At 39.9% G+C, this 13,936-nt stretch overlaps 1 protein-coding gene across 7 annotated transcripts in view; it reads right to left on the reverse strand.

The window, feature by feature from the left end:
- TMTC1 (transmembrane O-mannosyltransferase targeting cadherins 1) overlaps window positions 1-13,936 on the reverse strand; it is a 176,329-nt gene that overhangs the window by 110,688 nt on the left and 51,705 nt on the right. For all 7 annotated transcript variants that reach the window (XM_037878291.2, XM_037878265.2, XM_043540624.1 and 4 more), the window contains 2 exons: window positions 5,585-5,666; window positions 4,410-4,513 (listed from right to left, as the gene is read on the reverse strand). In XM_037878291.2, the coding sequence (XP_037734219.1) occupies window positions 4,410-4,513; window positions 5,585-5,666 (186 nt within the window). The remainder of the gene's footprint in view (window positions 1-4,409; window positions 4,514-5,584; window positions 5,667-13,936) is intronic.

Below are 13,936 nucleotides of genomic sequence, written 5' to 3' on the forward strand. Positions count from 1 at the left end.
CCATTATAAATGCCGGTTAACAACCAATATTTCAGGATAGCAACATTTATCAGGGTTTGCTCATTAAACCATATAAGATTAAGTAAGAAACATGTTCAACTCTTTGGCCTGGAGTAGGCAGGTTCACACTTCAGGAGAGAGACTTGTGCTTTGTCATTTTACCATTAGGGTCCCACCCCCCCTTTTTTTAAATGAAAATATATTTTAAAATTTAATATATGGACTGAGGGGGTCCCCATGTTAGTGAGCCAGGACTTCTTGCTGTCTTGCATTTTCCTGCCTTACCCAAAAGTGAACACTGAAATAAAAAGTCTATTGTACATATTATACTGAAATGCAGATGAAATGAAACACACTAAGAAAGCAGCAAGAGCTCCTAAACTCAGAAAGTGTGGCCAAGAGTCAGAATGCTCTGGATGGCTAATTAATGGGCTGGTATATTGCAGAGGTTGGTTTTAATATTGCTTTACTAGCCTAGGGTCTAGTGCAAATCCCATAGGGGTTGTTGCATCTGACTTCCCTTGCCTTGCCAGACAGACCTAGCTGGCACAGCGATCTGCTTCCACAGCAGAGGTTTGCCCCTTGAGCTCAATAGCTCTATTCCCTTTGAAGCCTCAACAGTCATAATTAAATGCGTCACTTAGAAAACAAACATAAATCCAAATGAAGTGTAAAAGAAGTAAACTTTGGTGGATGAGTGTTTCTTCGGGTTTCTGAATTTCCACTGTGTTGAATTCTCACATATCTGATTGAAACACTTAACACACACACAAAAGCCAAACTACGGAAAAAAAAGTAGTTTGACCACATAAAAAATGCTATCTACCAAAGCAGTCATATTGTAAAGCAAATTAAAAGACACAGTTAGGGCTCATTCACGGCTGCAATAGATGGATTGTGGCTGTCATACAGCCAACGCCTGCAATGGTTACTATACAGTTACACTTGGAGAGAAACTTATTTTTTTAAATATTTTTATTTGGAACTTACTGGCAAGGTTGCTGCTGTTATCTGTCTCTTACACTATCTGTGAGACATACTGTACATACAAATTGAATATTTTTCCTCAGTCTTAACAAGGTGTTCGTAATACAATATGTACTCATCATTATTCAGAGGACTCAAATATTTTCCCTCAAGAACAGCAGAATAAAGAAACGTTGTGCAGAATGTCTGAAGCATGCCAAGCCTACTGCTGAATGCCCTGCTAAGTCTAACTGCACTTCAGTAAAACGTTTACATCAAGCTTTGTATCGCTCAATCCCTTTATAACTATTACATCTTTCCTCCATTTCATACTAACCCCATTAAACATGTCACAGAGGCTTGGTTGAGGTTACATTGTGCTGCAGTTGCTTATCCATAGCAAAACTTGTGACAGCAACTTGCAGCGACTTCAACTCAAGTTTATGAATTTTATAACCAGTGGTTCATTAAACCGGGGTTCCTTGTGTGGGATACAGGAAGTCCCATTTCCCATCTCTAGTGAGTCTTCAAGAAGAGTAGGATTTCCTGTACCTTTTATTTTCTGCCTTGGCTAAAAAATGGATTCAATCACATAACAGCCTATTCTGCCATTCTAGCATTACCTCCACTGGAGGTCATTGTTAGAGGCACAGGCCATCATAATGGAGTATGCTGCAGATCTCACTGAAAGTTTAAATTCTTTTGGTGACACTGGAAGACAGTACTGTCCAGCAGGGTCTGTCCATTAAAGCATTCATAGGACTTGTCTACACGGCAAGTTACTACGTGGCAAGCCAGGGTGAGAACCTACTACGTACCGACTTTCTGTGCCGTAATGTCCCAAGTGGACAGTGATACAGTGCAGTGAAAGACCCAGAGTGTGGCTTAGAGTAACAGTGCTTCAAAGTGCAGAATGGTAAGCTGCATTCCAGGACTTTCCCTGCCCTGTAGCAGGCTCCACATGGCAAGTTAGTGAGCACCAAGCTGGGGCACTGTAGATTACCACATAGACATGCCCACACTCTGACCTTTGAACTACTCGTTTGTACCCCTGCACATGCAACAGAATTGCAGAAACTTTATTAGGAGGTTGAACAAACAACTGATTCATTTTAAAAAGATTTCACATTGTCACAATTATAGAATACATCTACTTCCCACAGTTAAGAAATGTGGAAATATATAGTTTTACTGAGGTTAATGCACATGCTTGTGTTGTGGAAGACTGGGAAAGCCATACCAGTCACACAATAAATATTAGGCTCTGGTGAATTAGTTTATGGTCCATGTCCAGCTCACAGTGGATCACATTACAAAAATCTAGAGCTGAACAAAAATTTTCCATTGGAAAACGCTGATTCAAATATTGAAATGTTCCATAAGAATGTGTTGATTGCAACAAAACTTTAGGTGGAAATCAGGGAGGCAGGCAGGCAGGCTGGCTGGCTCTCTGGGCTCCTGACTGATAGGCTGTCCAGCTGGGCAGCCAGTTTGCCAATCCAGAAATTTTCAAGAAAATTCCATTTTGGTTCTTCCAAACTTTCAAAAATTTTCATCCCACAAAAAATTGTGCATTTCTGATTTGGAATCGGGGGGGGAATCTGAAACACAAAATTTTCTGTGGGAATGAAATTCTGGTTCTTGCCCAGCTCTACAAACAAAACATGTTTACAGCTCGTACCCTTGTTGGCAGCTAATAGCATAGGCTAAGAACAGAATGGGTACTGGACAATGAACTCTTCTTTCCTTCTAAAGATAGTTACTTCCAGTCAGGGCTGACACATATCAATGGGACAGCACAGGGAAGGTCGGCCTTCTCTCTGTACCACACCCGTCCTTCAGATAAAGAAGAGTCTGCAGTGATATCAATTAGTTGCCTTTCAGAAGCATGCCACTGAAAAAACCCTGTGCTATTATCAGGGAAATATTCACTCTTATACCAAATAATTTAGTTTTTCTTTTAAAAGCTACCCCAGTCATTGCAGAAAATGTAAAATGTTAATTGCAAATACAATAAAACATTTTCAGTTACAGAATAATAAATAACGAGTCATACTGGGTTGGTTTATATTATATAACCTTACTCTTAGGATAAACATGTTAAATAGAGGAACAAACAGCTAAGTCTTTTATACTATGATTTAAGAAATACGTTATTATTAGACACTTTAATGTAAATTCTAAACATGTATCATATGTAACAATTTAGAACTTTCCAAATTAGCTAGCATGTTCCCTGGAAGCAATTTTAGTATTGCTAGTAATAGGAAGCTGTTGGCACATTATTAGAGTAGTTTCTCAAATGAGATCCAGTTCAATTTTGCTCCAGATGTTGAACAACAGTGTCTCAATCTCAGTCTGCTAGTCTCAGCTGTGTTTGAGCTTTAGTCTTTAAAAACAACAAATCAGCATTCCAGGAAAATGGTATCAAACAGGACTGCTACTCCTTTCACTTGGAATCAACGGGGACATTGGAACAAAAACTTTTCAATTACTTTCACATCCTCTCTTCAAAACAACATCCCCACAACTATGATCCTTCTTGCATTATCAAGCCATGCATATTCTTTGTTTTATCAATTAAAGCAAAGCCCCTGAATATAAATCAGCTTCCCATCATCATCCTAAAATACTGGTTTGGTCTGACTCAGAGGGAAGAAGGTCATTTTCTGCATCATAACAATACTTCCGGAAGCTCCAGTGTGACCTCAAATCCAAGTACTGACTTAGCCCAACTTAGGTTGTGGAAAGTGACAACACCCCAGCCTTGGTTTGACTATGGGGGCAATGAAACATCATTGCTGCAATATCAGCTTCTTTATGCTATTTCACCAATGAATCTAATGATAAAAAACAAAACCTTCTGCTAACATAAATTGCAAGTGTCAGACCATTACTTTTAATTAATCCCTGGCAGCCAGGCCCACCTAGAGATACATCTTTGTAAGAGCAAAAAGAATACCTGAGACCCCTATCTTGCCTCATATCTTCAAAGTGCTAACTGCTCATTAGCACTCCAGAGGGATTTTTAAGTATCATTTTTTCCATTTTACAGAATCTGCACCTGAGACAAAAAGGTCTAGTGATTTTCCCCACATCTCAGAAAAAGTTAGCATCAGAGCTGGGATACCTGGACTCTCACTGCTATGCTCAAACCACTAGGCTACAAACCTTACCCTTATAAAGATAAGCTTGTTGGTTTCAACAAAAAAGCATAAACAACAACAATAAACAATAACAGCATAATACCACAGGCATTGTTGCATGCTTCAGTGATTCAAATAATGCCAATTGTTTTCTAGTCTTGGGAGAGCAATAAGGAAATACAGTTATGTGTAGAAGTTAACCAACAAAACAAAGATCTGTTTGTTCCCTGACTAAAACATTTTAGTTCAAGAAAACTACATGTAGCTAATAAGTTTGTGCAGTTATTGGTACTGTACCTTGTAAGTAAGTAAGGTGAGAATGAAGCTGGATTGTCCTGTTCTGAAAACATTGGCATGGAACCTCCCATTATCCAGAAACGGAAATATAAAACAAGAATCACCTTCAGAGAAGAACAACATCTATTGAAATGGTTACCTCCTTTTGAGCAATATTATACCATACATGGAAATCCAAATCTTTAAAGTGAAGACTCAAATTTTATTTATTTTTTTTTTTAGATGGCTCTTTAAGATTTCGCAAACACTACAGAGAAATCAACACAAACTAGGGCCTGATATCAAATCAATTTCCAGGGGAGTTATGGAATCAATTCCTATTAGCATCAGTGGCATAGCAGGGTGTTAATCCTTGAACATCCACTAAAAAACAAACCACGTTATGAATATACATAAAAGGAATTTCACAAATATTTATCTGGATAATTTTCTACCCTTTTCTGTCATAGTGTCCCGCCACAGTGTAAGTGTGTACTACTGCCATGGACTGTATGGGATATCAAGCCTTCTCAAAACAGACAATGTTTGAGTATGAATGTGTCAATACCTTTTCTCATGCTGAGTAATACCTCACTCTGCACGAGTTCCACAGATTTATTTTTGAGCCGGTTTCAAGGGGATTACTTGTGTCATTAGCTACTGTTCCAGGTAAGGGAAACAGAATCTGGCATGTAGGGGGCAACAGGGAAGTTATGCTTTAAAATTAGCAAGCTTTTGATTTCTCCTTACTGCCTGTCCTGCTAGCTGGAGCAGCATGGTCACCTTCTTTCTGGAGATGGGGTTCATTCTTTACACTTGCAGTGATTACCATTGAAAAGTCAGTATTTTCCAATTAACCCACAGTGGTATATTTTACACTGTAGATTTCCCCACTATTTAGAAAAGGATCAACTGTGGGATATTTGCAAATGTTGATTTTTAAATGACGACCTATGTAAACTAAAAGAGAATTTGAGGTGGAAAAAAGCAGCATTTTCATCTAACTGTCCAGCTGAAATTTTATTGGACAATCTTTCATGATTAACTGTTAGTTAACACCACCTAGTCAACCACTTAAAATAGAATTTCAGCTGCAATTTCAGCTTTCTAGTTTTGTTGGTGATACTATTCAGCAACATTAATGTTAATATTATTTAGGTGTACAATACCACATTTTTAAAATCACTCATACTTACATAACTTATTACTAAAGCAGCCCTCTTCAAAAATGGCTTTGCAGTATACAAGAAATTCTGGTTGTTACTTGCAGTCAGGTAGCTGAAATGCAAATTAACAAATACTTGCTTAAATACTTAGTGGAAAGTAGCTTGTTTTTCACACTGAAAAATCACTGGCACAATGCTCTAACTGTCCTATGTCTATCAATGCGTTAACAATAAAGCTATAACGATAAGCATTTGTATCATTTTGCATTTTCAAAGCATTTTCTAATTAGAATTAGTCAACATTTTATTTCTAAATTTTAACAAAATTTCAAATGAAAAAAATTGCAGAAATTATCACAATTGTTTCCCCAACCAGCTCTATTTACAACCATCAATTACTTAATGCTCACAAATCTCCATGTATGACTTGCCCAGCACGGAAGAAGTCACTATCAGGCCATGATTAAAACTCAGAAGCTCCTTAATCCAATTATGTGCTCAAAAACTAGAGAAGGAGGCATAGTCTGTAAGAACTGAGCTTCTTTAAAACATCTCTCTTTTTAAGTAGAGTTCACATACTCCACTTCTATTACAAGTCACTTGACTAGCTTGTTATGATTATTAATTGAAGTGAGTCAAATGCACAGGTGGTGAAGCACTAGAATGAGTTACCTGGAGAGGTGGTGGAATCTCCTTCCTTAGAGGTTTTTAAGGTCAGGCTTGACAAAGCCCTGGCTGAGATGATTTAGTTGGGGATTGGTCCTGCTTTGAGCAGGGAGTTGGACTAGATGACCTCCTGAGGTCCCTTCCAACCCTGATATTCTAGGATTCTACAGGATGCCCTTTGTCTGTGGAAACCCTCCCTGCTCCACAGGCAGGTAAAATTAAAGGCTTGAGGTCAAGCCTTATAAAGCTCAAAAACTTGATCTCTCAAAATTATTCTAATATAGTAAAGTGTTCTCCAAATTCTAATATGCATTTTAAAATAATTAATGACCGTCACTATGGCACTAAAGTAACTAAATACTACATATGCTTATATAGGACCCTTCAAACTTTTCGTTTTTCTGAGGAAGAAAAACAAGTAAAACATTGGAGAAGACAGTTGAGGGGGATAAGTTTTTAGGAGGTGAAGAATGTTTTTAACTTAGAAGAAACATTATCTTTCAGCTTTTTGGAAAGTGTTAAAAATAAGGAATAAAAAAAAATCAGTTTATACAATCTACGAAGATTATGAAACAGGTTACAGTGCTTGTATTCAAGTGAGCACTCCATGCAAGGAAAGAGTCATGCTTTTTCCTGCAAACATCTAGTATAGAAATTTATTTTTGATTTCCTCTCGAAATCTCTCAATACACAAGATCGTCTAACTACCTTTAGCCCTTCAAGTCACAGCAAAAATGAGGTCACAACACTTCCTCAAGAAAGAGAGATTCTTAATTTGTGGCTTTTTGTTCAACTTTTCCATAGCAAGAAGTTAGTGATGCTAGGCACCTTTGAAATATGAAGAAAAGCTTTCACTGCTGACAAAAGCAGCAGAACCAAAACCTATATGAGAAGGAATTACAGTTTAACAACAAAAAGAAAAGAGAATGCAGCTGGATACACTCTAAAAAATGCAATCTCTTTAAAAAACCTTCTGTAAGCATCGTTCCTAAAACATAGTAACCCAAACTATGTACTGTAGAGAAAGCTGGATAACCTCAGTCCCTTGTCGTCTACTTATTTATAAATGTTGACATTTAAGAGTAGGAGGTGACTTAAATGTCAGACTGGTCTTCAAGACCCCAATCCTGCAAGGTGAAAAGTTTTCTGAACTCCCACTGATTTTAATCAGGCCCCAACTTCCCAGAACAAGGAAGCTCAGACTAGTCTTCAGGTTTTATACTTCATGAAAGGTCAGACTGGCCTTCAAGTTTTCACTGTGGCGCTGATTCAAGGCCCACTGAAGCCAAGGGAAAGACTCCAAGTGACTTCAACGGGGTTTGGATCAGGCCCTGGACTTTTGTGCCAGTTGGAATGTCTCACGAAATTCAAACCTCTTATGACTTTTAGTAAGCAACAGAAGTGGTTGGTTGTATTTTGTTTACATTATTATAGACGGGGCTTGTAGCGCAGCCTACTGTTAAGGTTGCCTAACACTTCCCATTATAATAGCCTGTTTACACTTGGTTAACATCTGTCAAATTTTCTTTTCATGCAGATTCCATTACGAAATATGTTTTTCTGACTTAAAAAGGGCTTGTGCTATGAAATCTACGAGGAAAACCATGAAAGATAGTAACATCATACTCTGCTTGTTGATCCAGCTCTCCTGGCCATCCAAGCTAGAGAAGTGGCATATATGAAATACCAACCCATGGGTAACGATATGGGTAACTTAGCTCATCAAAATGCTGTTTTGCCAGAACCCTGGTGTATTCTGGATGTCTTATGGGTGGTATTACTGGTCTCAGAAAGACTAACTAGGAAGACATCTTACTTGTGGCCAATGTGAGCAGAGGACAATTCACTGTTCCTGTCGCAAATTCCACAGAGCTGCAGATCAAGCAGGAAAAGTAAGTTTTCCAGATAGCAGTCATGCACAGCTTGCAACATACACAAGGTAAAATTGCAGCTTAGAGACACAACCTGGATCAGGTCTGTTTTTCTAGTGCAGCTTGCTTGTTCGGTTTGTAAGTTGCTAATGATTTTTATTTGGTAAGCTAACCAGGATATTTGAAGTAATAAATGTAATTGTTTTGCACTTTTGCAAGATTTCATTGTTTTGTACCTTTATAAAAACAACTGCCTTTTATACCGAGTCAGTCACAGATCAGAATTCTGTTCATTTGCAAGCCACACAGCCCTGTCAAACATCTAAGAGTATGTCTGTACTGCAGTTAGACACCCATGGCTAGCCTATGCCAGTTGACTTGGGCTTGTGAGGCTGGGGCTAAGAGGCTACTTAACTGGGGTGTAGATGTTCCGGCTTGGGCTGCAACCTGACCTGTGGGATCTGTCCACCTCACAAGGTCCAAGAGCCTGGGCTCCAGCCTGACCCTGAACAGCTACACCACAGTTAAACAGCTCCGCGAGCCCGAGACAGCGGGCACATGCCAGCTGTGGGTTTTTAACTGCAGTGTAGACATACCCTAAGACACCTCTCTGTTCAGAAGGATCACTCCCCATCATCAGCTCCATCCACACATACACAAGAACACAGATTCCTAGTGCTCAGGCACACCCCATACTGGAGTCAGGGTGGGACGCAGAGAAGAAGAAAACTGTGTATTACCAGTAGCTCTGTGCAACAAAAAGAATGATCTCACAAAATATTAGTGCCTCATCATAACAATACGGTAAACATTTCAAGATGTGGATCTCACTGATTTTAATGAACAGAGCAAATTGGCGCAGGAAATCCAGATTGCCATTTCTGCTAACCAAGTGTGAAAAAAGAACATTTGGACAGAGGTTTCAACTTGCCTTCATGCCAACTCTCCCACAAAGCAAAATCCACTGTGTAACTGGCTACTTGCTGTCTTTTAAAAGCCTGAGAGGAATACTCCCTGAAGCAACACAAAGACACAATAAATCCAAAAATGCTTAATAACACGAGGATTTCTCTTACCCACTTCGAACAGAGGCCAAGACAGATATTTGGCAGCTTTGATTTCCTGAAAAGTACAGCTCATCCTGAAATCAATTACATTATCACAGCATTCAGAGATTTTATAACTGAGGACAGCAGGGTAGGTAGCCTAGTAAAACTCAAAACCATGCAGTTTACAGCAACGTAAAAATTCCTGGTACCAGATGGACTGTGTGTTAATCAAAACAAAGTTCTCTAAGGAACAGACCTCTTTTTTCTTTTCTTTTATTTTAACATTTGAGGCATCCCAAGTTGTCGTGACACTATGACAATTGACACCAGCTGAGGATCAGCCCCAATCTGTAAAGTAATTCTTTTCTGTATAAAACAGCAACTCCTTCTCTCCTCCTCTCCACCCTCCACCCAATCACCTTGGGCACTTCAGAAATACAACAAACAGTTAAAACGTTAAAAAAAATACTGTAACATTAGGGATCCCAGAAGGAATGAGGTGAGATCACATTGCTAAATACACACACGCACCCCTTTAGTGTCTTATTCTTCTAGAGCTGGAGAGAGGAGACTCCATCTCCAGAAGAACACTGTTTTCCATTTCCATTCCCACAGCCTCTCTGTCAAACCAAGCCCCCTCTAGCCCAGTTGCGGGGGAGGCAAAACAATCACAACACTATGAAAACCCACATATACCAAAGAGCAAAATAAGAGCATTATTAGGAAATGGGTGGGAAGCTTATATCCAGTGACAAAGCCATCCTTTCAAAATGCAGTTCTCTTGTGGGGATGGTCAATATTCCTTCAGTAAAAAAAAAATTGTCTCCTTTTCTACCTACTCACATCTTCATCATAATCTGCCCAGCCAACTGAATTTTGTATTCAAGTAGTATCTTTGCACCCTAGTCGGGCTTATTTTTCCTGTATGAAGAGAGCCATTGTGGGACAAGCTGTCAATGACATTCCAGTGAGAAAACAAGAACCAAACACAGACACAGGGTGAAGCTGAAAAATAAACAAATATATTCCAGATGCCTGCAGGTTTTCAACTCACTTAAAATACCTGTCAGTGCCGGGAAATAAAATATCAATCACAGCTACAAACGTAATGAGGGGGAAAAGAAAGGTCTCCTGCTTTCCTCTTTAGACTTGACATTCCTTGCAGCACATGTGTTGTATCCCAGCTCCCTTACCTCTCTGGAGACTGTTAAACCCCAGTCATCACTACCACACACACAGAGGCAGGTACACAGAAAAGTCATTGCTGGCAATTTAAAGGGACATGGTCAGCTTTAAAAAAATTCACAATTATTTTTATGCCGTTGTCTTACTAACAGCTAGCACTCGATTTTCAGAAGTTAATAGTGATTCTGAGTGCCTTGGTTCTGGGGTCCTCAGGCTGAGGCACCTTAAAGAGCCCTGATTTTTAGATGGTGGGTGCTCAGCACTTTCTGAAAATCAGGCCCTTTCAAGATTGCATCTTAACTCAGCCTGCAAAATGAAACTTGTCCGTTACAATTTCTGTTTAACTTTTACTGCAGACTCATTCACTAATGCAATCTTTGGAATGTCAATATTGAAAGAGAACCTTTTAAAGTTTGAAAACTTATCATTGACTTGTTTTTCATTCTTGAAAATATTTCTATTAATATTAGATGTTGAGAGGCTTATTTGCAAAGTTAAAAAAAACCAGGAAAACTAAACATAACCTGATATAAAAAGATACTGAGCACATCTAATTCCTAATGGCATCTGAGAGATTTGGGGTTTTCAGAACCTCTGGAAATCGAGCCACCAGTGCCTAAATCACCTGGAAATGTCCTGACCAGTAACCTGACCAGTATGTTCAGCACTGCACATACTCGCTCTCCTCCAGCTACTCACATAACACAGGTTCAAACTAGAGCTCAGCAGCTAAAACAAATAGAAGACATCCAAAACATCCCTCTCATGAGGTCTGAAAACAAACTGCATTGCCACATGGCGACTTTCCCCCTCTATCCATGGCCATTCTATGATATTTTGTATAAATTTCATTTCTTGCAAAGGCCCTCAGCGTATGTATGGAAGAACGGGAAGAAAGGATATTTGAAGGGGGGAGAGAGAGAGATAAGCCAAAGATGTGTGGAGAATGAATAAGACATTCCCTTCATACCAGACATTTCATAGACATGATGAGTAGACAAGAAGGAGCATAGTTAAGAGGAAAAATAACCCCCCACCATGCAGACACTTATACTCCACTGAAGAGAGGAAATCTACTAGTATCCATTTAGAACTGGTGATCCCTTGTCACAGGACAATGAAGGGCTCTTAAAATGTGTGTTTTATAGGTGGCGCAGGTAATGATGCCTACAGTTACGGCTGTCTGACATTTTCCATAAGTAGTCCCGGTTTCCAGTTGCTTATAACTTTGTCAAACTTTGATCATTTGGACTGAAATTTTTCCATGTTGGATATCTGTCTCTAACTGAATTTTTATTTTAGATTTTTTTTAATGTTTCAGCTAAAACTATTAAGCCATTTCCAAGAACAGATTTGGGAAAAATACATTGGTTTGCCTATGCTAAAATAATTCTTGGAACCATTTGGCCAAGCCCACTCCAGTATCTCCAGTTTTTGGAGCAGACTTGAAATTTGGCAGGGAGGTTGCCCAGGCATCATGGATGTGCCTTTGAGTGTTCCCAAAAAAATTCACCTAACTTTGGTCAAGTTACAAGCTTCTGACAAAATCTCAGTTCACACATGCTCAGTAGAGACTTAGAGTCTAGCAGATAAATCCTCCAAAGAGTCCTTGTGCAGCGAGCATGCTCCAACTTGGGTCTGGAGCCAGAGGATGGGGAGGGGTGTTTTGGAACTAAAAAGAGGAGGGAGGGGTCAGGAGCTGGAGGAGCGAGTGGGAAGCACGGTCCAGAGGGTGCAGTGTAGGAGAGGAGCAGCAGGGAGCCAGGAAGGGTGGGGTGGATAGGAGGAGGAGGGCAGGAACAGAGATGGACAGAGACAAGGGAAGAAGGGCCTATAACCACTGGAGCCCACTCCCCTCCAGCACCTGGAATTGAACTCAGGAGCCCCAAGTCTCTACATTCCTCTGCTGTCAGCAAATAGCTATGCTCAATCTGTGGAGGAAGCCAGAGATTCTTTTCTCTCATTGGGGCTCCCTGATTTGGTAGGGCAGGAGACCTGCATGGCCTCATCTGCGCCCTGCGGTTTCTAGCAGCTCCTGATGTGCATGTGTGCACACACTCCCTCTCCTACCCATGGATTGGGTTATTAAGGAGCCTTCCTTTGCTAGACGTATTTATTGATGGAACGTGTTACTAGTCACTCAGTCCCTACCGAAAATGGTTCTGCATGCAAGAGAAGTGCTGCCCGCACAGCACCATTTATTTGTCCATAGAAATAATCAGACTGTTGAAATGTGACAGATTTTTTTCCCTCCCATTCTTTTGTGGCACTCAATTCATATCCTGGATGGTTAAGTGCTATTAGAGGTTTAATGTATTATTTCCTATTTATACCACGATATCTTTCCTCTCTTACACTGTGCACCAGGGGGCTAACTCTAAACACAATGAAGCCTTCACAGCCACTGATTTTGGTAGCTTTATTATGCCATTTCAGACTGTTGAGGGGGGATTCCCCCCATGCTGAAACAATCACAAGTTTCTCCATATGCTTTTTTTTAAAAAAGCTTTACCTGTTTGGATCTGAGATCGGGATAGCAAAAATACCAAAATCATTATTTACCAAACGCCGACTACTTACTTTTAAGTCCTTGGGCTTACCTGTGCATAAAATAGGGCAGAATATGATCCAGTGGCTTGATTCAGTCACAGTACTTTGTGGCCTTTATGAAAAGCAACAAAAAACAAATGCAGTAAGCCCAGACATTTTCAGTGCTATTTATCTTGTTTATAAATATTTAGTTGGAGAGTTGTCTCACAGTAGTGGCACCTACATAAATTCCATTCACAGTAATGGTAGCGCTGTGCGTGACCAGAAAATATACTCCCAAATGTTTACATAAAGGAGGAGACTAGGCTAGCTGTTCGTAAATAGACTATTTTTAAATGCCTAACCACAATGGTTATTCTACAAGCTTCCCCCATTAAGTCCTTTCCATCAGTGTGCTTTAATCCTGACCTGCAAACTCTACATATTTCAGTCCACACATTGGACCCCTGTATGAAGCTCATCTCTGGCACAGAGAATTTCAACCCATTGCCTTGCCACTGAGTCTGAATCTCTAATGTGGCTGGGCAGGGTGGAGAGAGGTGCAGGTAGGTTGGGTTTCCCGGGCAAACAGTAAGAGGGAGGTGTCTGTAAAGTGAACTTCACAAGGCTTAATAGGCAAGAGTTAAAGTTTACTTAACAATTCAAAGTTGGCAACAGGTATCATTAAAAAACCAAAAACCAGGCAGGAATTGAAAACAAGTAACAATAAAATAGTAGCCACAAACAAACCAACAAGCAACGGTTAACTAGAGAGGCAGATGAGCATTAATTTGTCTATTGTATCCCCTTCCCTCCTCCTCTGTCCTTGTAGATGGTAAGCTCTGCAGGGCAGGACTATGTCTTTCTATATTATTATTATGGCTATTAGTATTACAGTAACAGTCGTGGGCCCCAGCCAAGATTGAGGCCCCATTGTGCTAGGCACTGTACAAATACATCTGTACAGTAGCCAGTGCATTTCATAGAATCATAGAAATGTAGGACAGGAAGGAACCTCAATATGTCATCTAGTCCAGTTCCCTGCACTGAGGCAGGACTAAGTACCATCTAGACCATCCCTG

The sequence above is a fragment of the Chelonia mydas genome, chromosome 1, assembly GCF_015237465.2.
Source record: "Chelonia mydas isolate rCheMyd1 chromosome 1, rCheMyd1.pri.v2, whole genome shotgun sequence".
Taxonomy (NCBI): Eukaryota; Metazoa; Chordata; order Testudines; family Cheloniidae; genus Chelonia; species Chelonia mydas.